At 38.9% G+C, this 27,054-nt stretch overlaps 1 protein-coding gene across 9 annotated transcripts in view; it reads right to left on the minus strand.

Moving 5' to 3' along the window:
• Marchf1 (membrane associated ring-CH-type finger 1) overlaps positions 1–27,054 on the minus strand; it is a 789,032-nt gene that overhangs the window by 70,799 nt on the left and 691,179 nt on the right. For 6 of the 9 annotated variants that reach the window (XM_040742223.1, XM_040742224.1, XM_040742222.1 and 3 more), the window contains 2 exons: positions 7,143–7,222; positions 6,111–6,869 (listed from right to left, as the gene is read on the minus strand). In XM_040742223.1, coding sequence (XP_040598157.1) covers positions 6,111–6,869; positions 7,143–7,222 — 839 coding nt within the window. The remainder of the gene's footprint in view (positions 1–6,110; positions 6,870–7,142; positions 7,223–27,054) is intronic. The other 3 variants (XM_040742228.1, XM_040742229.1, XM_040742227.1) reach the window with 1 other exon arrangement.

A 27,054-nucleotide genomic window follows, 5' to 3' on the forward strand; every position in this document is an offset into this window, starting at 1 on the left:
ATGGACACATCCTACATACATGGAACAGGAGCTAGAAACAAGATTCAGGAAGCTAGTGGGCTCGCAGAATGAAATGGGTTAGCTGAGTTGAGGAAGTGGCTTTGAATGAGGGCAACAGCCTGGCCAGGATGATTGGTTTTCTGGTAAAGATGCAACTGTATTAGTCTATGATTGTGAACAAGAAAGAAACTGAGCTGCACATTGTGTCAGAATTCAAAGAAACATGACACAAATGTCGAAAATTTAGCCCCCCAAAACTCATCTTTTGCTTCCCTTTCCTCCATTTTCTTTTAATATAAACCACGAGGAGACTTTCAACATAGAACGATTCTTAAGACAGGGTATTTAATTTGAAACATCAACATAATCTGGGATTACTCCAGAAATATGAATTCACAGTTCCAATGCCAGAGTACGGGAGACTCTAGGAGTGTCCCGTGGTCTATGTTTAACATGCTTCCTAGTAGATTCCTGGTCAGATCTCAGAACCACAGGAGTCAATAATTCTTTCTGGGGAGATTTTATAGTGGGTAAGGTCACCCAGAACTGGATTCTATGACTTCACATAGGCAGCACCAATATCTTAAAAATCTGTTTTCCTTAAATATACACAAAAACTGTATTGAGCATTTGGTGTTATCTGCAAGATGTTGTTAAAGATCCGTTGGAAATGTCAGGGAGAAAAAAGATGACAGGCAAAAAATAGTTGCATTTTAGTACTGAAAATACGTTGTGTGTTTTCTTTCACATGTGGAATCTAAATTTAGCAATATCTGTGTGTGTATGGTGTATGTATGAGTAAGGCAGAATAATTATTCAGGATGAAGGAGGAGACCACTTAAAGGGCAAATGATGGAGAAGAATGGGGAAGATTAGCATGAATGGAAGGGCACAAACAAGAAGGGTAAATTTGTCTCGAATGCCCATCCCTGATAATGAACTTGATGTCTATAACCATCCGGGAGCCTTCATCCTGTGACTGATGGAAGCAGAGGCAAACACACAATTAATCACTGAACTGAACCCAAGGAACCCAGTGACAGAGAGAGAGGAGTGATGAGCAAATTGTCAAAGAATGGGCTGGCAAAACCAGCAGAGACAGCTGATCTGAACAGGGGAGTGCTCTTGGACCCCAGACCGACAGTGGGGAGGCCAGCATGGGACTGATCTGGACCCCCCAAATGTGAGTGTCAGCTAGAAGGCCTGGGCAACCTATGGGGCCCTGAGCTGTGGATCAGTGTCTATCCCTGGTATACAAACTGTCTTCATGTGCCTATAGCACAAAGAGAGATGCTCTCTCAGCCTGGACTCTTAGGGGGAGTGCCTGGACCCTACCAAGAGTAAAATGACAGACTCTAGATATCCCCTATGGGGAAGGATTTGGCAATTGGGTGGGAGGGAGGGGGGAAGGGAAGTGCGGGAGGAGGGGAGGGAGAGGGAACTGGGATTGACATGTAAAACAAGCTATTTAAAATTAAAATAAAAATGATAAATAAAAAATGAATAAAAATAAAGAAAATTCTATGGAACTGGCAGTGGGGGTCTTGAGTTAGGAGGCCAGAAGAATGTTCTGGGAGAAATGACATTTAAACTGAGAAACAGTGATCAGCAATCAGTCTGGTGAGGTTCAGAGGAGGAAGGTGTCAATCTAGGCCATGTAAAGAAAAGGCCTAGATTCTTGTAGGGAATTAGGAAGAAATGAGGACAGGTATGTCACAACTGATAGTGTGTACCGAAGGTGGAGACGCAGACCTCACACAGAGACCATGTGGGCACTCACAAGTCATCTTAAAGACTGGGCACCTCTCACTGAGAGTAAAGCACAGGCAGCCAAAACTTCAACAAGAGGCTCGCATGTTCTGATCTTTTTCAACTTTTAGATGTAATTTTTTTATGAAGAGACTTTGTATCAGCACAGTCGATGGGTATAATAACATGACAATTTGATTTCTGACTTATAATTGGCCAGTGGCGATATTTTTCCAGAATGAGTCTGTGACCAAGTATGTGAAAGAGGATATGGTGTCCACATGGGGACCGAATGCCAGGAACAGAAAAGGAGGAAGGGCTCAGGGGTTGCTTCTTCTTCGTGGTTGTGACTAAGGCTGGCCCTGCCTTTGCATGTCTGCAGCAACAGAGCTGTAGGTTCACAGGCAATGCTGCTCCTCTCATCATCATCTTCCTTCCTATGCAGGGGAACCTGCTGTCTGTGGTCCATCTGGAAGCATCTCTACTCCACAGGATTGCTTGTGGAGATTTAACCATCTCTTTCAGGCATCACTGCCACTCCTCTCAGAATGATTCACAAATCTATCTTCCCTGACCTTGAGAAGATTTTCTATGGCTAATACCTATTTCTTTTGTTAATATGTCATATTATATTAACCTGTGTGAAATATACACATGTAGTTGCTTGGTATTGCAGGGCATATTTCACTAATTACTGGAAAATTACAGGCTGTCGCAACTGTCCTGTGTTTCAATAACATGCATATTTTTAGTTTATGTTTTGGGAGTTTTATAAATGAGGACTACATATAGATTACTCCTATATATCCTCCTATTTTCTCTGGTATCACACTTTCCAAAATTTGTGACCTCTTTAACTATTATTGTTATACCTACACACACACACACTCACACACATACACACACACACACACATATATATATATTTATGTATATCTTATTGAGTCCATTTAGTGATGCTCTTATGTGCATGTGTCCAGAGCTAATCACTAACATGCGTATGATTGACTGATGGACAACTTACAACGGAATGTCGTTGGAATCTGAAATGGCCCGCTTATATTGGGACTCATCACACTTTTCTCACTTTAATTGGTTTCTGATGTCTTTTGCATTTGTCAATATCACTATCTCCTGTTTCTCAGGTCCCCATAGTCGTCATGATCTTCAACAACAACTTATTTCTCACTAAAGATAGCAAATGAAATGGTTCCTCATCACTTAATGGACTACCAACATGCCATTAATTCTCCCTTCTACTAAGGTTATCATACTTAACTCACAGTAGGGTACTTCTTCCCATAGACAAGGTCCCATTGACAGTGCATCATCAGGAACATGGTGGCTTCTATGCGGCTCTTCTAGTCTACTTTATTTAGCAAATCTTTTCTCTGTTTATTTTTGCACTGAAATGTTTTTATTCTTTAGTGAAATGCACACTCCTGACCATTTTTGTTTGTGTTTTTTTTCCTTTTTGATTTTTAGAGACAGTGTTTCTCTGTGTAGCTTTGGAGTCTATCCTGGCACTCACCCTGTAGACCAGGCTGGTCTCGAACTCACAGAGATCCACCTGCCTCTGCCTCCTGAATGCTGGGATTAAAGGTGTGCACCTGGCCCAATATTATCTTTTAAGGTAAAAAATCCTTAAGAAGTTCATGTAGGCTATTGGGAAACAGGAATTAGTATAACAGAGCTAAACAACTTGGAATGAGTCTGTATTTTCTCCAAAATTCTTGGAAAATTTTATTAGCCTGTATTTTTTTTCCAATCTACCCACACAAATTCACAAACATCTGAGTGCAAAATGTTGTCTGACCTAGTGGTATTTGCTCCAAGTTGAATGTCTGAAATTCTATTCATGCTTCTCTATAAACCTAAAGTTCACTTTGCCTGCCTGTAGTTCCTCCTCATCTGAAGGGATTTCTGCATCATCTCAGATCAGAACAATATTATTTTTCCTTTCAAAATCCTGGAGGATTTCTCAACTTGCAGTTAACCTTCACTCTCTTAAATCTTTGTCTTTTCAGGTGTACATTCAGTGTCTCCTGCTCAGACAACAGACCAGTTAAGGGAAATGTCAAGTCTCTTGACACTTGGTCCTCAGCCTCCAGTATGATATACTGCTGATCGCAGTTGCGTAGTTGGTTATTTTGATGGTAGGACAGAGCAGAAAATAATACCTGTATGTCTTTGGTCTTACTCTCACTTGTGGAAGTGTAAGTTAAATAAACATCTTACCCTTGGATGTACCTTCCCCACAACATACAAACACAGCAGTGCTTGCGAGGTAAAAACAATCTGTCACTCTGGCTCTAGCTGTAAACGCTACCTTTTCTCCTCCAGATACCAGTAAGTTAGCTTCTATGAATGCCATTTAATAATAATATTAGAAGTAGATTTGGGAAGTAACAACAGAAGGGTTTAAGCTAGACATTCTCAGTTTAGATGAGAAATAATACAAGCTTTTAGAAAAGACACATAGTCATATTAAAAAAGTATAAGAAACATACATTTTAATATAAATCACATGATGCCACTTTACTTGCATGGTGTGTGTGTGTGTGTGTGTGTGTGTGTGTGTGTGTGTATAGGTACATGCTTTCCATTGTGAATATATATGTGGGTCAGAAGACAACTTAGGAGAATTGGTTCTGTCCTTCTGTAATGTGGTTCTTGGTTATTGAACTTGGGTATCTAGATTTGGTGGTAAACACTCTTCCACACTGAGCCATACTGCTGGCCCCTCACCTTGAGACAGGATCTCTATGTGTACCAGGAGCTTATTGACTTGGCTAGAATAGCTAACCAGCTCTTAAAATCCCCGTCTCTGTCCATTCTAGGCACATGTACTTCCGCTGGTTTTTTGAAAATATGTGTGCTGTGGATTACAACTCAGATCTTGCGATTGCCATGGGAACTCTGCCCACTGAACCGATTCCCTAGTCTCTCTCACATTACTTCTAAGCCTGTAAATAGCATGTTTTAAGACCTTGGAGATTGTGGCCCATCCCACTTCTTCATCTGGATCTCTCCCATCCACTCCCCTCACTCACCACATCCTGGCCACTGCAGCAGGCTCTTGGTTCCCTGGACTGCCTTGCCCCCATTCCTCTTGGCTTCCTGTGGCCACATCCTCTGCAGGACGGGCTTCCTGCTTCTTTCCTTCTTCGGCTCCCATTGTCCTTTGACTTTCCCCCTGATTTCTGGAGCGACTTGAGTCCCTGTGTTTTGTATTTCTGAATCCTCCACTGTGATTGTAAACATGTACAACTGTGAAATCATTTTTGTATCTGTTTTTCACCCAACTGTAGCATAGCACCCAAGTGCTAACATATCAGAAACTGTGCAAATACCATGCACTATAGGTGTTCAATGCTCAAAATAAAGCCAAGTGCATAATATGCTTAAACAATGGAACAAATGAACATTTTATGAGTAATTGTCTGATACAACTTTCGGAGACCAAATTTTCCTGCTATTCACATCCAGACCTTGTTCTAGCCTGAGTGGCTATGGACTATATTAGTGCATGTGTTTGCCATGCATGCACACAGTAGGTTTTATATGACCGTTTCTGCTTTCACAAAACAAGGCCAAATTCCATTTAAATGATTTAGTACAATATGGAAAAAATTTGTCTTATGTCTGCAATAATAGAACACATTAACTATTTTCAACGTTAACTTAAAAATAATATGTTTTGAGGTTAAAAACCCACAAAAACCCAACAAACACACACACACACACACACACACACACACACACAAAACAAAATAGTCTTACTGCTAGGAAATGTCCCTAGTGTTAAAAATCACCAAGGCATGATCATCAGTAAAGTGAAAATGTGGTTCCTTTTCCCTAGAGGCCCCAACACCCGGACAGCAAACCCAGGAGCTGTATCGCTGTCCTTTGGCTCTTGAGTTACCCTGTTGAATCAGACAACTGAAGAACAAATTGCAACCAACAGCAAAGAAGATCTTTCTGATGCCAAAACCTGACCTTTGAGAACCTCTGGCTTGAATATCGTTCTGTCAGACTGCAGAAAACTGACCATATTCAAAATGAATATTTCCACACAGTATCACTCCTATTGCTTCTACCAAGCAGCGTATGTACAAAACCCAGTTGCTTTTCCCAGTTCTATTTTGGAATAAGTCATTGACTAAAAGGAAGAGAAGAAATCTAATTCTATATGTTTTTGTACCAATGCTCAAAATCTTCTGCCTTTCATTTTACCACCTTATATCCCGCCTGTAACTTTACAAATGAATGTCATACTTTGAGGGAAGTTCAAACACACACCAAACTCCCAGCCAGAGCTGTATTTAGGTAGTATCGAGTCTCTCCTTTTAGCTACTGACCTGCACACTTCGAAAGCATCAGACTCATCATCATAGGCATCGGGAGGCTTCCGAGCAGAGGTATTCACCTGGAGCCCTGAGTCATCCATACACTCGCCCCCTTCTGTAGCTGCCAGGATTTCAGTATTCGAATCAGTTTCCGACAATCTTTTAGTAATTGGTTCTTTTTCCCTAAGTGTATGCAAGTGAGATTCTCTGTGGCAGTATCTGCCTTTACTCCCTGAATGGCTCCCTGGGGGTCTCTTCGCCTCCAAGGACCCTGGTGGTGGGAGAGAACTGCATCCTTGGTACCTTAGGACTTTTCCTCTACAAATGTCTAAAGAATGGCTCCCACATTCCATCAGCTCTGGGTGCTTTTCATCTTTGGATCCCAGCTCAACAAGTTCAAGTCTGTCTGGAGTGGAGGACCCAGCCAAGCTTCCACATGGTTTATTCTTATTTCTCCTTCTTCGAGACAGTCTGAATTTCACCTGAGCTCGTCTTTTTGCCTGAACCCAGTGAGTCTCATCTGTGGAGGATGAATCTGATGACTCCATATTAAGTTCTCTCCAGCCGGGACTTGAGATCTGGAGGTGAAAGTCCTTTCTTCTCGCCTTGGCTTGCTCTTCTGAATGCTCATATCTCTGAGAGACCCTTCTCCTCCTCCTAGGCTTCTGTTTTACTGGTTTATCACCAGATTCCTTTCTAGCATGGCTCAGCACCATGACAGGGGTGCAGTGCTCAAATGATTCTTCTGACATGTCATGCAAGATGGAAGATCTAGACAAGGCATCAGGCCAAGGGTGAGGAATGGGAATGAAAAGGAAAGTCATGGGAAAACAAAGAGAGAAAGAGAGAGAATGGTGAAAATGACAGCATGGCCAGAGGTTGGTAAATACAGACAAGCTGAAGGAAAGCTAAGCGGGGGTTGGAGCATGAGATCCACAGACAACATAAATCAACAGCAAGAGCCACCAGTTCTCAGGTCATTAAACAAAAATACAAAATACTGATCTAAGAAATATTGAATAAGATAATTTACCCAAGACTTACCTGCAGATGTCCTGAGTAGATGGACAGACAGACAACCTTGACTGGCTCCTGGGAGCTGTCCCTGTGGTTGGACTGCTTGCCTGGAGAAACAAGTTAGATAATTTGGCATCTTGATTAAGGTAATACATGGTTGATATCTTGCTTTTTTTCCACATATTTAAAAAATTGCAACAAATGTGGCTGCTGGTCATGTTGCTCATAATGCAGCTCATTGAATGTGGGAAGTCAGAGGACTTGTTTTGCAAAAGCAAAACTCATTTGAGGAACTTGAAACAGCTGATGTACTGTACTGCTTTGCTGTTGCTTCATTTGTGAGAGAGGAAGGTGATTCCACAAGTTTCTATTCTATTTACCACAAGCACTGGAGTGGAATAGCTCAATTTGCCTGGGAAACAAATGAGTATTTAAAGGTCCCAATGAAGCCAAGGGTTACAATGTCAAAATGTGAGAAGGGTCATGATAGGCTGGTAAGTGCAAATAGACAAATTGTCATGGGGTTGCTAGATATTACCTGGAGTTAGCAACAAGGCCCCATGAGATCATATATTTGAAAACATGCTAATATTTAAAAGACTGAAGCTACTGTTGTGAATTCATTATCGGAGTAAACAAACCCATTTTTCAAAACAACGTTAACCTTCCTTACATGTTTGTCCCTCCATCTGACATACTAAGTTTGGGGCTAAGAGCCTGAAATAATAGAGATGGTTAACACAAAGTTCAGTACATTTCACAAAATTCTTTCTTTTGAAATCCAACTGCTGTTGATTCCACTTGACTTTTTCACACTGTTACGTTTAATGCAGACAATGCTGATAAGTTAAAGCTTGGGTGCACTGGTGATTCAGTATTGTGCTTAAACTTAAACTGTGGCTTTATCTAATCTTTGCAATAATTTCACACATGGAAAATAATTGGCAGGTTTGAGTTATTTAATATCACTTCTGCATATTCAATTAGCACAATATGTGTTTGTAGTAAACACTATAATTATGTCTAAGTACGGTTGAGGACACTGAGAAATTGAAGTGGCTTTTTTTTTTGTTAAGACATAAATGAGTGTATCAAGAATCTGGCTTTGTCTTTTTGTGTTCTAATCACCAGAGATGCAGCCTCTCACCTTTGAACAAGAAAAATGAAACTAATGGCAGGTCCACATTCTGGCGTGACTGACTGAATCAGTAAAATACATACTTTGTCACTAAGAAAATATCACTAAGAGTAGAAAGATTTCAAATTTCAAAGTATTTCTCAAAACTCTTGTGTTAGAAATATGGGAATTGTCAAACACTTAGGGTTGTTTGATTCAGAAAATTCTAAACCAAGAGAAGAAAAACTGTGTAAGTATTCATAGTTGACTGAACACTGGCACTCTAAGGTCCCCAATCTGATCCCTGGATATTCTGTCTCTTTTTATCTTTCTTTCCCTCTCTCTGTCTCTCTGCCTCTCTCTCTCTCTGTCTCTGTCTCTGTCTCGGTCTCTCTCTCTGTCTCTGTCTCTGTCTCTCTCTCTCTCTCTCTCTCTCTCTCTCTCTCTCTCTCTCTCTCTTCTGGGGACTTATGTTCCCTTGAATTTGCTGTGCAGCCAAGAATTACCTTGAGTTTATGATCTACCTGTCTCTACCCCTCAAGTTCTTGGAGTATGCCACTACATTGGATTTCTAATCTCTAGATTTTGTGGATTTTTTCCTTCCATGGCAAAAGAGTCTTTATATACTTGATTAAGGTAGGGGTTTGGACATAGAGAGATTTTGCTGAAAATTCCCAGCAGGTTCAAGGCAATCATAGGACCCTATATGAGGACGCTGTGGAATTAAGATAGAGAAAATGAAGGATGGAGGAGAGGTCTTGCAGGAGGTCTGTGTGGGAAGGTAAAAGCTCTGAGCTTAGGAATTCTAGTGCCCTGGAGATGCTGGAAAAGGTTAGAAAATGCATCCCTCCCTTGTGTCTACAGAAGAATGTGAGCTTGTCAGCACCTTGATTTTATCACAGTGGGAACTGTGTTTGGCTTGTGATCACTAGAATTATAAGATATTAAGTTTGTGGATGATGTCATCTGCTAGTCTTATACCTTAGATCTTGTGGATGTCATGTTTTTCCTATTCTTTGGTTGACATTAAATTGGAGAGAGTTTGGCTAACATTAAAAGGCAAGTGGGGTTCACTAAAGAAGTGATGCAGACATTCCATGGAGTGGGTGAAACAGTGTGCTGAAAGGACAACATTGTGAACATGTCCTCAGCCCGACACATGTCTTCTGTGGACTTCTGATTCATACATTTCCAGCATCTCATGAATATTGTCTCTTCTGATCTTTGAGCATCTTTCAATATCAAAACGTTTTCCATGGTATTCAGTATCTGTACCAAGACTCCTTTCAGGTTACTATTTTTTCTTTCAAAATAACACCGTTTTGAGCTGCCAAGATGGCTTCATTGATAGAGGTATTTGCTGTCCGGCCTGATGACCTGAAGTTAATCATCTGTACCCATATGGTAGACAGAGAGCACGAGGTCCTGTAAATTGTTTTCTCACTCCCTCATATGTACTTTAGTATAGGCATGTCCCTATAGATAAATAAGCAATTAAAAAAGGCAATAGACTATTTAAATTCATAAAAATAACGTCTCTGCATTCTTTTAACAGGCATGCAGGAACATTTATAAACTGTATTTCTGTTCATTAACCAATAACGGTAAGTTTCCTTAGATTTGTATCTTATACCTCTCACATATCCATAGTGATTAGCAGGGATTTCTGAACAGACTAGGCACTGAGTGAAGATTATTTTTGAATATTAATTCTTAATCACTTTTAAAAAATGAACAATGCCCCAAGTGTGCTCAAATTGCTGTTGATCTTATCATGGTGAGCACAGGCATGCGTGGGTCTCAAGCTGTGTAAAGATGACGAAAGGCATAATAATCATAAACTCATTTTCTAATCTCACATGTCTGCACAATACATGTTGTATTAGGGGAAATATTTATCATTGAATAAATACATGAAACAGGAAAAACACATAGCTTTCCTTTGTAGAGTGTTTGGGTCCACAGTGACACAATTTCATTACTCGGAAACAGTCCATTGTTCCATAAAGTACACCCAGATAGCTCAAACCGAAGATTACTTTATCCATGATCAGCTGGTTATCTCAACAGAAGATAACATCTGTGTTCTTAAGTATCTCCTGAGCTCACCTACATGCTGGCTGCTTCCCACCCACAGCCTGTCCCTTTCTCCTCCTCTGCTGTTGGTCTCTTCTGGTTCTCGTCTTTCTTGACAGGAACCTGAAAGTGTACAATAACTTAATATTCCAGTGAGTAACTCCTAGATGAGGGTCAGTGGATAAATGTGTCTCCTCTCTGCAGAAGTGTCAGTTCTAGGGAGTTCCATGGTGATTCTAGAAGTTTCAACAGGTTTCTAGCTGATTAAAAGCTACTTTCCCTCTACTACTCTTAATGTGTGCACTGGGGCGTCTTTATTCTCTGTCTTACATTTTCCATGTCTTGGTTTTTGTTGTCATTTGATTGTCTAGTTTATAAAAGGCTTCCTGCAGCCCACTAAGAGCATCTAGGTGAGACTGTGTCTGCAGCCCACCAAGAGCATTTAGGTGAGACTGAGGTTAGGATCTGTTAACTCCTTTCATAGAAACTGAGAGAAAATGAACTCTAGTTTATTTTACTTTTGACTAATTTACTCAGGAAACATGAACTAATGGCCCACATAATACAATAGGTACCGCGAAACTAAGAAACAGCATCTAACGGATTTCTGGTTTCCGGGAGATGTGTATAATATGTGATCTATAGAACCTGCTGGCACGTAGTCTGATGAAGACAGGTGGCTACCATAGAGTAGGAAGGGGTTTAAAGTTCCTAGAGTAGCCGATACTTAAACTAGAAAGGAATAATGAGAATAAAGTTGAAGGAGCTGTGCAGAGAGGGATGAGCATGTAAGTGTGTAAAGAGCGAAGGTGTGACACTCAGAAATTACTAGAATATGTAGGAGGCATGGGAAGACCTGAGCTGTTAGACTGGAATTAAACTAAGAAGGCATGTATGTATGTTTGCATCTATCTATCTGTCTGTCTGTCTATCTATCTACCTATCTAGTCTGTATGTAATCTATTATCTATTACTTATGTATCATCTATCATCTTTTATCTATTTAATTTACCAATTTATTAATTATTTAGTACCTATTTATATTTCTGTTGTCTCATTACTGTTATATATCCCTTAGTTTGTATAAAGCTGCATTTTGAGTAAATGAGAAATGGTAGCTTATTAAAGAGCGGTGTTAGAAACACAGTAAGTCACTTGAAAAACTGTAAACCCAGTCAATCTTATAAATTGTGCTAGCTTAGGTGGATAAAAGACTTGGGTATAATAAAATCATAAATATACATGAAAGAAACATAGTTATGTATATTTTAATATTGTGGAATTATTTATAAGAATATGAAACAAAATGGGAAAACAAATAAACACAAGGATTTAAAAAATAATAACATCTAATTTACAACAAAGAAACACACACTTAAATAGCAACACAGACATAGGTGAAGGGCACAGGAAATTTGCCACATTTTATAACACATAAGTAGTCAAATGGCTAATTTATGTAAGTCAGAGGTCTGCCACATAAATTTCCATTAAGAAAAGTGCATAAGGCACACAGATGCGTAGCTCACACACAAAGAACTATGATAGCCAAGAACCATGCTTATAATAATCTCAGTTTCTACAACAAACAAATGCAAAGTGAATTAACAGTGGTCTGTACTTTGACTGATCAAATCAGTACATTCAAAAATACTAATCATCTTTACCCAGTGCTGTTAAGGCATGAAAATCTAACACTGCCATAAACCTTTGAAGTGATCTGACATTTTAAAAGGTTCTATTTACTTTTTTTTTGTTTTTTCGAGACAGGGTTTCTCTATATTATTTTGGATGCTGTCCTGGAACTTTCTCTGTAGACCAGGCTGGCCCCAAACTCACAGATTCACCTGCCTCTGCCTCTGCTGGGATTAAAGGCTTGCGCCACCAATGTTCGGCTAAAAGGTTTTATTTTTATGTGTATGTGACATGTGTGTGTGTGTGACCTATGTGTGTGTGTGTGTCCTGTGTGTAGGTGCTGATGGAGAATAGAAGAAAGCATCATGTCCATTGGGCCTAGAGTTACAGGTGGTTATGAATTCCTCGATGTGGATGCTGGGAATTAAACTCAGGCCCCCTGAGAGAGTAGCAAACACTCTTAATTGTTAAGCCACCTCTTCCTTCCTAACCCCATATTTTGACAACTTATTGTAGGGCAATTGTTAAACTTTATTGAAATAGGAAATATCTATATAATATATAATAAGAATCCTATTCACAAAAATAAATATTTCTAAAACCCTTGTAAAATTGTTCAAAGACAAATTTCTACAAGGGTGGTCACTTTAGCTATTTGTAAAAACCAGAAATTAGAAGTAACCCAAATGTTTAATTATTTTCTATGAAATATACAAGCTGTTAAATAAAATCAAGTATGTCATACAAATGCACATATACTCCTATGCCAACATTTTAATGCTAGTTTTGGTTTGTCTTCACTTTAAAATTTCCTTTTTGGTATTCATTGTATGTGGCACTGTGTTATATAAGTACATTGAACATATTATATCCCATATCATCCTATTATATACACACAAAAAGAGACACTTTTTAAATCTATTTAAAGAGTAATATTACCTTTCAAAATTGTATACAGTGTAATCTTGCTTGAACAATTTGTATTTTGTTGGTGTTGTTTGCATATTCACATGAAAAATCTGGAGGTAGATACCTGGCTGTTGGTAGTACTTATCTTTGGGAGGGAATGTTATGGAAATCTTATTTTTTATTTTTATGTTTCTATAATATAAAATTGCTAGTTTTAATAATAAGAATAATTTTACATATTGACAAATATTTGTGGATTTCTCTCTCTTTAGTATTAAAGTGATTATCATTATTTACTAAACATTTTGGTTAAATATGCCCCTCTTCACTTAAATATAGTCATTACACTAAATAAAAGCAGAGTTAACATGATGACATGAATTCATTGATCTTATAACCAACCATTTTGTAGAGACCCCAGAGTTGTAATGAGATGTCAAGATCTAAGAACTCTGTATTTATTCTTAGGAATCTGTTCTGTTTCCTTGAAGAATGTGTGCAGTAGCCACAGGCCCACGGCTCTCAACCTTGCCTAAGTTTGGAATTTGGGGGCAAGGTTTTAGTAATAATGTACCTGAATATGTTCTAGAATCTCTGAGGAATGAGATCCCTGCAGAGGTGTGCAGGTCAGTATTCTCAAAGTCTCTACCATGATTCTGAAGCAGGTGTGAGATTGGGGCAGTGTACATGGAAGACTCACCAGGGTATATTTGGAAGAAACCATGACCTTATCCTGAAGACTGATCCCACCCCCTTTCCATGCTCCTGCCAGTTCAGCATTTCAAACAGCACGGGCAGTGGGAAGTATGAGTTACTGGAACACATGGATCTAGTTATGTTTGCTCCTAGGCCAACAGGAGACTGCTCACCTATGAAAATAACCAGAGGCCAGCGTAGCTAAACTCGCATGATTTTATTATTGGGAAGGTTAACTAGCCAAGAGGTCTGACATTGCCAGAGAAAGGTAAAACTTACAATAGGTTGGAAGCTGAGCCTGACTTAACTGGAACTGGAAAGATGATCACCGGTTCCCCAGCCAGGAACACTTAGGCATCCAGTCTGTTAAAAACCTGGAGGACAAAACTCTCTCCAGAGGCTGCCACAAGATACTACTAAAGTTGAAAATAAGAAATCTTGAGGGACTGTTTCGGAGGAAGCTGCGAGATGGCAGTGACTGATTTTTTTGTTTGATTTTAATTTATTGAACTTTTAAAATCATACATTTCCCAAATCAGTAGCATTGAAAGCTCAGGGTTGAAAATGAAGACAGAGATCATGTTTAGAAGTTCACATTTTCCCACCCAGTTACAGAAAATTTACCACATGACATCCTGAAGGTTTTGTGGACTTCCTAAGAACCACCAAACAGCAATCATCTGTGCAATGGTCTGACCACATGATCTAGGGCGATCTTAAACTGCAGTGTTCTGAAATTGCTTTTAAAAAGTTATAGTTGCTTTTGGAGACAGTATGTCTCAAGGTCTGGGGATGACTTGAGGGAATCAGTTTTTCCTTGCATCATGTGGGTCTAAGGATTGAACTCAGGTTATCAGATTTGTCAGCAGTTGCCTTTACCATCTGAATCATCTTATACCACCTTCTTTTGAGACAGGGTGTCACTATGTAGCTCCTGCTGTACTGTAACTCACTATGTAGACCAGGCTAATGTGGGATAATGCTCTTTTTCACTGTAAAGATTTGTCACTCATATTGGTTTAATAAAATGTTGATTGGCCAGGAGGAAGCAAGATGAGAATGCCTTACTGAGAAAAGGTACCAAGACATGTAGCTAAACATAGATAAGAATTATGGGTTAATTTAAGATGTAAGAGCTAGTTAGAAATAAGCCCGAGCAATAGGTCAAACAGTTTATAATTAATATAAGCTTCCGTGTTATTATTTGGGAATGAACAGCTGTAGGACCGGGCAAGACAGAAACTTGCATCTATGCCAGGCTAATCTTGAACTCACAAGATCTCTCTTCCTGCTTCTTGAATGATATACTACCCCACTTGAAGTGAAGTTGTTTTTCCTATGGAGTATTTAATGACATATAAAGGGAGAAAATTGTGGAGCATAAAAAGTAGAAAAGAATGGCTAGTTGGGTGGTCTTAACAACTTTCTGTTACATGTTATTTGGAAGGAATGTAGTATATTTTAAGGAAAAACCATTTGCCTTTGATAACAGATGTCACTTGGAGAGGGCCTCTTAGAGCAAGACTAGGCTCTTCTAGAAGGACATAAATGGAAGACACACTAACAACAGGGAATCCTAGCACATGTTTCCTATTGAAACATAGAGCAAACGACCAGAACAACCAACCATTGTTTTGATAAATGACTAACTGGTCATGAAATGGTCATTCATGCCAGCCAACTTTTCAATGTCACTGTCACACTTCAAGTGTCAGTTATTTGTTATTTCCTGATTCCATTTTATCCACATGTCATTTCATAAGCCAGTCAGGAGGGAGTTAATCCTATTAGGGACAATGCTTACTAAAAGTGGAGAATGGGAGACTGTGCATAAGTGATTTATCTCACTCCAGTGGGAAAAGAAATCTGAGAGACAGTAGATATTTCTCAGGAGGATTATTGGAATCATCAGAACCAGGCCTTCCTGAATTAACTCAAAATGTACCTTTAAGTTGACTACCATGGCATTGCATTGTAACCTTTGTATTTCCACATTTAATGTTCCTGAGACATTTCTCAAACATTGTACCTGCAAACAAATTCTTGTCAAGTATATGGTAAGTAAAGCTCAAACTGAGAAATAATTGATGGGAATGAAGATGTAAATGGCAGAATTTTGGGGGCAGGCCAGTCACAGCCTAACAAGGGACCTTTGCTGAGTATGGATGGTACTTAGGGAACTGTCACACAACAGATCCCAGGATGGGTGAGATTCGAGTGGAAATGAAAGCTTGGAGTAGGTCTAGTGTATGCAGAGCAAAGGTCAGTGAGAATTACACAGGTGTACCATCGTTATCTGTTCCCAGGCTTTGTGAGCTGCCTTGGAAATGTCTTTTAAGGAGAAGGGCAGATTCAACTAAGCCAGCTATCAAACTGCCAATGCATGCATACAATCATGCCTCCAAGTGTCCATACGTAGTTGCTAGGGAGCCTTCTGTAGACAGAGGCTGATATGAAGGATAGATGCACCAGGCCCAGTCCTTCCATTCCTGGATCCATCCTTAGGAGTTTCCCCTGAAGCAAACTCTGCTGCCACACCTGTGTATTCTACATGAGGGATTCTCTTAATTTCTGTTGTTGTTACCTGTCCTAAAGACACTGTCTCATGGCTCAGGCTTTCCTTACTTCCATATGATTGTAAATTTCTGACTCTCCTGTCTCTGTCTCTGGTGAGCTGGGATTCCAGCTGTGTACCTGGTTTTATGTAAAGCACAAGTCTGAGCTCAGGGCTTCATGCATGCTAGGCAAGAAATCTAACAACTGAGCCACATTCCCAGTCCATTATATTATGGTCTGTTTCTATCTATCTCACCTTTTCCTTCTCCCTCATTCCTCTTGCCTATGATCATTTCCCAAACACATTACTTGCAAAGGCACTTGTCTTAGACTCTGCCTTTGTGAGAACATAAACCTCAATGTTAGTGGATGTGGACAGTTGTGTTGGCAGGCAGTGGGTTGATGGATCTCCAGGACAATGCATAGGTTGCACATTAGGAGAATAATGTGGCTGATTGTTGACAAGAAGCCTGTTGGCATGCACTAATTTCCTATTCCAGCTTATGTACAATTCCCACCAACTAAGTGCCTAGTATACAGGTCTGTTGTTCTGTCTCTGTCTCACCATACACATATGAAGTCCTGCATCTTGACCATTCCTTTAACTTATTATAGTTGATTACTAAGAAATAAACTAGAGTCCTTACTGCCTTCCTTTTTTGTGCTCTGCATTCCAAGGAGCTGTGAGGTTTTTATTCTGCATGTTACCATCTTCTTAGAAGGGTCTCAGTAGCTCTTCATTACTTAGCAAATTAAGTACAAGAGCCAGTTTGGTATTTAGAGCCTTTATGTTCTGGATCTAATTTAATTTTCTGGTATTGACTCATCTATTTTTGTTAGTTCCAACAAAATCTAGCACATTTGCAATTTCTAAACATGATTGTACTTTTGCTTCCATGTCTTTATAGAGAGAAAACCACCAAAGCTCAGGCGTGGAGTGCCCCTCGAGACTAGGTAATTTTTCCAAACTTTGTACACATCTGTTTGTCTGAACTCCAAGGAACTGCTTTTACCTCCCATAGAATATTCATCTCGTTTTCTTCCAGAATCTGTTTTCATCAGCTTTATCCTAGCCTAGTGATTACAAAGTTGCCACAGGCTTCTACAGCTAATCTTTTTTCCCCTTTCTTTTCCCTACAAACAAAAGTGAAGTGGCCATGCCTATTCATTGTGGAACTGATGTCCTCCTGGTGCTCTGCACTGAGCAGGCAGCCAATGGAGAGTCCTGGAGTAGACTTGGTCTTTGTAATTGCTGAATTCTGTTTAACTGAGCTTGGTGATAGTTGAACTGAGTTGAATTGTTCTTAGCAAATCATATCTTAATTGCAGGAGAGATAGAAATAACAACCACTTCACAGTGAACAATGAAGAAACCCAGCCCTGCATTGTAGAGAGAGAAATCCCATCTCTTAGAGGAAACGAACTGGAGTGAAACTTTTATTTGGGTCTTGAGACCCTATCCTTGGAAACTGGAATCAAGAAGTGTCTGAAATAAATGCCCATCATCTGTGTCCTTTGTTATACATACATATTTCTATTTAGAAAATGACATAATTACAGCATGCCGAGAAAAGCCTGCATTTTAACGATTTTGAAACTGGCAGGGTCTGTTGAAAAGGAAAATGTGGTAATTGAGGATAAAAGTGAATTAAAATATTTTAAATGCATGGTCTCATTCAGCAGCAATGTATTGTTTTAATTTGCTAGTTGGTATGTTACAAGAGTTTGGGTAATTTGCTCATCCTTTTAATAGGTGCAAGATTGAAATTGGGATAGGGCGGGAAAAACAACAACTGGCTGGATGAGTGGAATAATACGTTCTTTGAAATGAAGCATTTGTTATAATGGATGTTTACTTCAGAAGATTACACTGTACAGTGTATTGAAATGGGAAAAACAAACACTAGGCCAGCTGCATTAATTTTATCAAAGTTATTTATATCATCAGTATAATTAAAGGCAGTAATTTCAAATTAGGTTTTTGGAGAATCCATTTATAGGCAACGCAAGGCAAACTGTCTCCATGGCATCTCAGCCATGACTGTGCTCTGGGGGGCCATGTTAACTACTGCCAATTGGCCTTGGCATTCTGAAAATTAATTATTGTTTCAAAAGATGCTAAGGATGTTACCTCCTGCTGCCTTGATCGACTGCAAGGATCCACTGCGCAAGGAAAGCCCAATAAATAATTTATGGATATGAGAAAGAATAATCAGGCATAATCACTTACAAATGGCTTTTCTTATTTAGTGATGCATTAATAATACACAAAAAATAACATTTCAGAACTACAGATGGGAAAATATTACATACAAACACACACACACACACACACACACACACACACACACACACCCTGTATATTTTCAGAATTTGTTCCTGAACAGCATTCTGAAGACTTAAATGCTAAATGAAAAACATCTGGATGTAGGGAACAAAAATTTACCCTAAAATTACCTAGAAAAATTTCTAGTTATGAAAAAAATGTTAAAATGAATAAATTTTTGAGGAGTGTTCTTATACACCTTTATACAAAGTCAGGGATGAAGGGAATGAGAACTAATTCCTGTCTATCACATGACAGCATCCACAATAGGCAGTCATCTGGTTCTTTCCTAGCCACTAAAGGGAGTTCATTTAGTGAGAATGTCCCCTGCAGCTCTGGATTGATGCAATTGTATAAATCCAGCATTATACTGGAAACCTTCTCTTTGGTTGCAGGCACTAGTGTTTCTTTGATTTTCATTGCAGCCACACAGAATTTGCTCAACCTGTAAGTTTTTCTTCAGTGTCATAAACCTTTAGTGTTTATTTATCCTCATGCTCATGATGATCAGTGTGCCCCTCACCCCCCATGGTTGGTCCTTTGGTCCTCTTTTTACTTTAAGTTGGGAGTCCATTTGAGATTCATTTATTTATTTTTCATCTTAATGTGTGCTGAATCCCCCCCCCTCTGTGTGTGTGTGTGTATCTGTGTTCAGGTATATGCATATAGTAAAAGTGCCTACAGAAGCCAGAAGGAATTGACTCTCCTGGAACTTGAGTCAGGGTGGTTGTGAACCAAGTGACATGGGTGTTGGAAACCAAGCTAGGGTCCTCTGCAAGAGTAATAATCATTCTTAGTCACCGAGCCTACTCTCCAGCCATGTCCAAGGCATTTCCATTTGAAATGTACACATTTAGCATATACATTAAGAGCTGTGAGTAGTAAAATTTACTGCAAAATCAGGAAGCAGGAGACAAATCTTTACAGGAAGATTTTAAACAGCGTGGACCTTCCGTGTCCAGCTGTACAGTGTTGTGCTTATTTGATGTGTAATTGGTGAATGGTTTTGAGGAAGAGGTGAGAATGATAGTGAAGTCACTTGAAGTTATATGGCATTATGGTTCTACATTTGCAGATTAATGCTCTGAAATACATTTTATATGCTTATTAGAAACACAAATATCTTTTAAAGTGGATTCAGAAATATGTAGGAAAAATGTTATGGAGTTATTTGCACGTTTATTTGAGTTATACATATTTTTGTCCAATTTTTCTAAGTTCTTTACCTAAAGAACACTTAACTACTCAAAGGACACTTAACTGCAAAGGTCTTAAATGTATTAGGTGTGATTTATCAGGGTCTTATTTAGTAACTTGCACTAGTTGTGTCTCGTGTAGAGACAGCCTCCCTCACTGAAGGCCACAGACTTTTATCTGTGCTCTACTCTAGTCTTCCTCCTTAATTTTTGTTAAGTTCTGTGACTAATTTCAGGTCATTTTTTAATAGGTGAGAAAGTTACTATGACTTTGTTACAACTGCATTTCTTTGATCGGTGAGTTATATCTTGATGTTAGCAGTCTATTGGAAACTGGATTAAAGGCTACTGTTATTTTGGCAAAGCATAGAATCTGGATCCATTGTGTCCTTACCCCCAGACTTTGTCAAAAGGTGAATTTACGAGTAAGACACTAATCTATGTGTAAGAAGGTATTTTGAAATGTCAGTTAAATATCAACACGGCAAGGATATTATTGGCTGCATTTGCTTGGTTTTACCATGAGTGTCAGGAGCATAAATAAGGAGAAATATTCAGCTAATTCATGGCCTAGTCAGGAAAGATGTGGGAAGAAATGCTGGGAAAGCATAGAATAAGGTGAGTGTGGATGAGCTGTTATTTGCTAGGGAGATGAGTGTGGATAAAACAGAAGACATATTATTTAGTTGCTGGTAAAGTAATTAGTTGGATTTCTGAGACTATGCTTTAAGTGGGTTCAGATGCAATGTGTGCCAGTTGTAGACCTGAGTATCATCTACATGGTACTAATTTTGCCAATGTGGAGAAGGCAGAATGGTGGAGTCATGTCATTTCACTGAGATTTGTAAGATAGGTCAGAATTGTCAAGGGAATGAGTGCTGCAGCTTTGGAATCACTGTAGAGTCATGGTAGATCTATTACAGCCATTGGATAGACCTACACAAGAGGACCCAGAAATGTAGAGCAACAAAGAGTAAGCCACTTAGCAGCAGAAAGCTGTGAAAAGTTGCTGACATCGTGTGCTGCCTTGGAAAGGACATCTGTAAAGATAAGAATGCACAATCCCCACCAGAGCATACCCAGAATGCTGGACTTGGATTCCTTAGGTGTTGCTCTGATGGTCCCATCACTCCTTTCTCTTTCTCTAGTTTTGGTTTTGGAATAGGAATATTTATTATGTGCTTTTCACAACATTGTGACTTAGAAATGTATGCATTGTTATTTGAAAATGATTTTTATAGACTCACACCTAAAAGAATTTGATAAGAATTAGATGAAACATTGAATTTGAATGTTTGAGCAATGCTAGAATTGTGTGTATATCTCTTAGGAATCAAATGAATGCTGCTTGCAAGCTGAGATAGATCTGGAACTCTTCAAGGATGAAGACAGAATGCTATGTTTTTTTTTTTATAGAGGTTGGGTTTTAAACAGTGGCCCATATGACAGAAGACCTCACTCCTCAGTTTGGTTGTATGGAGAGGTGGTGGAAATTTTAAGAGGCAGGGCTATTTCTATAGAGACCAGCTATTATTGACCTTATAACCCTTCTTCTCACACTTTCAAGTGCCGGGATTGCAAACATACTCTACAACACCCACACTTAATGTGGTTATTATAATAGACATTGCAATGAGTGTTTGACATATGCCCATTATTATAGCCCAGTGGTATAATGTCAAAGTAAAAGTCAGTGACAGGAAACATTTTGCTTTGATTGTATGCCTTCCTAAAATGAACATGACTTGGGATTTGTTCCTGTGTTTGTTATAAAACATCCTTAGCTACCCCTTCCACTGATTTTTGTAAAAAAATATAAACTGTTCAGTGTTTTTCATGCTTTGTCAGATAGTATTGCTTAGTGAAGAAATTACAGTGAGATGGATTTCTCACCAAAGGAAATGTTAATAAAGAAAATAAATAAGATCAAATAAGAAAAGAGATTAGATATTGAGTAACAGACAAGTTGTTGAAAACAGGTTTAAGAGTTGTGTGGGTGGGATGAAGAAGATGATCAGCCATTTGCTTAGTGAAGATGGAGGGGATAGAGACAAGAAAGCACATGTTTAGAAACCCTTATTGTTATTATTTCTCTGGATTCATGTCTTTTGCTCACCCGTTCCTCAATCCACAGACCACCCTGAGGAAAAATCAAGGCAGAGTTCACCAGTGTTTTCAGAATTTGGATTTGTACTTCTTTGAATACTGTAAGCAGAGTTAATGGGCTAATGCGTGAGCTTGGAGAATAGCAATATTGAGAGAGACGCAGGGTGGAAAGGCTTGCCTCATGGTATTGCAAAGGACATCAAAGATTCTATAAAATAAAACAGATCAGTCATGTGATATTTGGCTAAGAATGTGCTTTGATTCGGTTAATGTCCTGGCCATATGACTGAGGTTGAACTTGATAATGAACTACTTTTTCTTGGCAGAGGAAATTTCAAGATGGGAGCATTCAAGGTAGAGTAAGCTGTTATAATTGTCAAAGAAATCAGCATCACTTTGGACAAAAGCTCCAGTACTCATCTTATGAAGTTCTAAATTTGTTGCATGCATGGAAGGAACCCTAAATTGAAGAGGTTCTCTGCTCCTCACATACAACTAACTGCTTTGCGAAGTTGTTTCTAAAGAGTCAGTAGACAGAGCTGATTACGGCCAAGAGTGACAGGCTACACCTCTAGACATCAGTAGAACTTGGCATTGCCATCCATTTGGTACTGGCTTTACAGACATGAAAGATGCAAGACTGACAGGGTCACAGAGTTCTATTTTCAGATAGGTGTTGATGGCAGGTAATATGTGTCAGATGAAAATTCCTGAAAGAAGACCAGGAGAGGCCACCATTTCGGTCTAAGGAGATGAAGACTAAGTTGTAATGGAAATCTTAGGACCTTAGAGTTTCCAGGATTTTGGATGTCCATCAAGAAAGCTGCAGTCAGGAAGTGAGCTGAAGAGAGGGAAAGAGAATGTGCACATTGGCAGCAGAAATGAATGAATGGGGCTATCCAAGCCCCTTGAAGCTCCAGATGATTGAAGGAAGGGTCCCAAATCACACACGGGGCTGCAGGAGGTAGACTTTGTCCTTTTGGGTTTTTCCTATTATACCTTGTTGTGCATTTTCTTTGAAATTGGAGTGGAAATGTTCAGTTTCTTCCATTGCATGTTGGGAATATGTAATTTGTTTTTATTTTATAGGAGCTTACAGTTTAGAGATTATCTTGTGTCTCAGAAGATACTTTGGCTTCTTAAACTGCCAAAATCATTAAACCCTTGTGGGAACTTTTGAAATTGGATTGTATTTTGCATTATGAAATAAGCACAAAACTTTGAAGACAAGGGTTATATTAAAAGTGATATGTTTGTGTATTAAGTTGACAAAGGGCAAAGTTGTGATAGTTAAACTCAGTTGCTAACTTGACAAATTCTAGAATTACCTGGGAGATGGGTATGGGTATGCATGTAGGGATTTACCTTGATTTGGCTAATTTCCAGGATCTCTCCATTGTGGGCAGTATCAATCCCTGGGCTTGTATCCTGGACTACATGAACAGGCAAAAGTGACCTGAGCACAACATGCATCATTCTCTTCTTGATGGTAGATGGAATGTAATCAGCTGTCTCAAGCCTGCCAGTGTGACTTCAAAAACATGATGAATTGATTACAACATCAAGCTTTATGCCAAAATAAACCATTCCTTCCTTAAGTTGCATTTGTCAAAGTATTTTAATACACCAAGTAGAAAAGTAACCATGACGATATCTAATTATATTCAACTGTGTTTATGCAAAATATTTTTTCTGAAAGTTATCTATATTTAGATAAAAGCCTGAGCAATCACCTTCTGTAATATACAGCAACTTAAATAAATTGATTCTAAAGTAGGTTACTGTCATTTTAGGTCACAGTAAAAATTTGTAGATGTTTGGTTAGAAAACACAAAGCTGACACATTTAGGAGTATCAAAGACTCCACAAACAACTTTCAAATCATATATCTTCTCTGTTTTCTACATACTAGCTTCATCATTTTATTTTTTTGAAAATAGATTCTTTTCTCATACATTATTATAGTTTCCCCTCCCTCTATTCCTCTAAATTCCTCCACCCCCTTCTTCCCTACCTTGCTGCCCTCCCCTCCCCTTTGAATCCACTCGTTTTCTGTCTCTCATTAGAAAAGAACAGGCTTCTGAGAGATAACAACCAATCATGACAAAATAAAATATAATAAAATGAAGCAAAAACTCATATCACAGTTGGACACAGCAACCCAACAGAAGGAAAACAGTGCAAAGAGCCAGCAAACATCTAAGAGAACCACTTGCTCTCATAGTCAAAAGTACCATTAAAAACACTATGCTAATAGCTATAACATATATGCAGAAGACTTGGTGCAGACCCACGGAGGCCCTGTGCCTGTTGTTTCAGAGAGCTGTGTTTTTCTGGTGTCCTCCACCCCCTCTGACTCATCATCTTTCTGCCTACTCTTTCACAGGATTCACTGAGATTTGTTGGTGAAGGGATTTGATGGAGATATCTAATTCTTAATCTCTCCACATAATGTCTGCCTGAGGGTCTCTACATCAGTTTTCTTCTGTTTACAGAGGATGCCTCTCTGATTATGACTGGATAAGGCACTGATCAATGAGTTTAGTACAATGTCATCAGGAATAACTTAATTGATTTTTTTTGACCAGTTGTATTTTGTTTTTCCTTAGGGATCTGGGCTATCTAGTTTCTGATTCTTGGTTACCCAAGCAGTGTCTGGTGTGGGCCTTAAGACAAATCAGATATTAGTGTGCTATTCCAACAAGTTATGTGCCACCACTGCCCTAGAAAATTTCGCAGGCAGGACAGATTATCGGTCAACTGTTTTGTGCCTGGGTTGGTGCCCATGTTTATCTTTTGGTTGCCTGAAGAACACCTTCCTATTCCAAAGAGACTAGGATGTAGGGGGTGAATGCTCCATGCAGGCATCAGCTCCACCTTTCCATGTTCAATGAGATGTTTGAATGCTGTCCTCATCAATGTGGCTCCATTATCAGTTTTCAAAGAGCAACCCTTTGTCTTAGCATCAGCTTGGGTTGTTTGGGATTTATATGGGACCCCTTCATCAACAACCCAACTGAGTGCAACCTACTCTTTTCAATGACAGCCTTGCCTGACTAAAAAAGATAACCTGTTGAGACTCTGTATCACCTATTACTTGGAGTCCTTATCAGAATAGTCTTCATAAATCTTAGGAAGTTTTCATTGCACTAGGTTTCCACACCAGCCTCCAAATGTCTCCCAATTCTAGCCATAGATCTCCATACTTTCTTCCTTTATTCCATATCCCAGTCCCCTGCCACCTGGTCATTCCTGTTTCCCATAAAATATATTCTATTTTCCTTTCCCAGAGAAATCAATGCATTCCCCCAGACCCCTTCTCTTTACTTAATTTCTCTGCAACTCAGGATTGTAGTTTGATTAAATTTACTTAACAGTCAATATCCACTTTTAAATGAATAATGTCATATTAATCTTTCTGGGTCTGGGTTACCTCACTCAGGTTGACTTTCTCTAGTATCATCATTTTTTTTTCTGGCAAATTTCATGATGTGGTTTAGCTGAGTAATACTCAATTATGTAAATGTACCACATTTTATTTATTCATTCTCCAGTTAAGGGATGTTTAGGTTGTTTCTAGCTTCTGGATATTATGAATAAAGCAAAAATGAACATGGCTGAACAAGTGTCTTTGTAGTAGGATGGAGTTTCCTTTGGGTATATGCCAAATAAGGGTATAGCAGGATCTTGAGGTAGACAAATTCCCAATGTTCTGAGGAACCACCACACTGATTTCCATGGTGGCTGTACAAGTTTTGCATTCCCACTAGCAATGGAGGAGTGTTCCCCTTGCTCCACATCTTTGCCAGCATGTACTTTCATGTATGCTGTTGATAGTATTTATTCTAACAGGTGTAAGGTGGGAATCTTAAAGCAGTTTTGATTAGCATTTCCACAATAGCTAAGGATGTTGAGCATTTTTAAAAGTATTTCTCAGCTACTTGAGATTCCTTTGTTGAGAATTCTTTGCTTAGACCTGTACTCCATCTTTAAATTATATTACTTTTTTGGTTCCTAGTTTCTTGAGTTCTTTATATATTTTAGGTATTAGCCCTTTGTCAGATATGGGTTCAGTGAAGATCTTTTCCTAGTCTGTAGGCTGCCATTTTGTTCCATTGACAGTGTCTTGTCTTACAGACGCTTTTCAGTTTTATGAGGTTCTACTTACTAATTGTTAATCTTTTGTTAATTGTGCCTGAGTTATCAGTGTTCTGTTCAGAACGTCTTCTCCTGTGTCAACGAGTTCAAGGATGTCCCCCAATTTCTCTTCCACCAGCTTTAGTGTAACTGGATTTATGTTGAGGTTATCTTGAATTTTGTGCAAGGTGATAGATATGGATCTATTTTCACTCTTCTACATACATTCACTTTGAGTAGCACTATTTTTGAAGAGGGTGTCTTTTTTTCCAGTGTATATTTCTGGCTTCTTTATCAAAAATAAGGTGTCCATATGTGTTTGGGATTTATGTTTTGGTCTTCAGTTTTATTCCATCAATCAATGTGTTTGTTTTTATGCCAATACAAAGCAGATTTTATTACTGTGTCTCTGTAGTACAACTTCGAGTTAGGGATGCTGATACTTCCAGCAGTTCTTTTATTATACGGGATTTTTTTTAGTTATCCTGTGTCCTTTTCATATTTGCATATGAAATTGAGAATTGTTTTTTCAAGGCCTGTAAAAAATTGTGTTGGGACTTTTGATAGGGATTTCATTGAATCTGTAGATTGCTTTGGTAGGATGACAACTTTTACTATGTTACTTCTACTGATTCTTGAGCTTGAGAGATGTGTAGTGGCATCTTACCTTGCCAGTGAACTGGTGGTGGTGGCCACATCCTTTGGGCACCGTTTCAGGTGTAGATGTAACCCATTATAATGTAGAGGAGGGGCTGGCTCTTACTCTCTTGGGTTGCAGAGAGCACTGGAAAGGCAGAGATTGTATCTTCTGGAGCAGGAAGACTGCAACAGTTATTCACTCTTATCTAAGTGCTTCCCTAACAAATATCTATTTATCAGTTATCTTGGGTCTGGTGGACTCATTTAAACCCTGCCTTCAGAGATGTTTCCTTTTTCTCATGCCTTTTTCCAAGTTCTTCAAAGACTTGACGCTTTTGTCATATAAGACTTTTACTTGCTTGGTTAGAGTTTTCTCAAGACATTTTATATTATTTGAGGTTATTGCAAAAGGTGGTGTTTCCCGTATTTCTTTCTCAGTCTGTCATTTATATATGGAATGGATATGGATTTTTGAAAAAAAATTCTATCCAGCTATTTTGCTGAAACTGTTAATCAGTTGTTGCAGTTTTCCATTAGCATTTTGGG

This window comes from Mesocricetus auratus, unplaced genomic scaffold (genome assembly GCF_017639785.1).
Source record: "Mesocricetus auratus isolate SY011 unplaced genomic scaffold, BCM_Maur_2.0 Super-Scaffold_6731, whole genome shotgun sequence".
Lineage (NCBI taxonomy): Eukaryota > Metazoa > Chordata > Mammalia > Rodentia > Cricetidae > Mesocricetus > Mesocricetus auratus.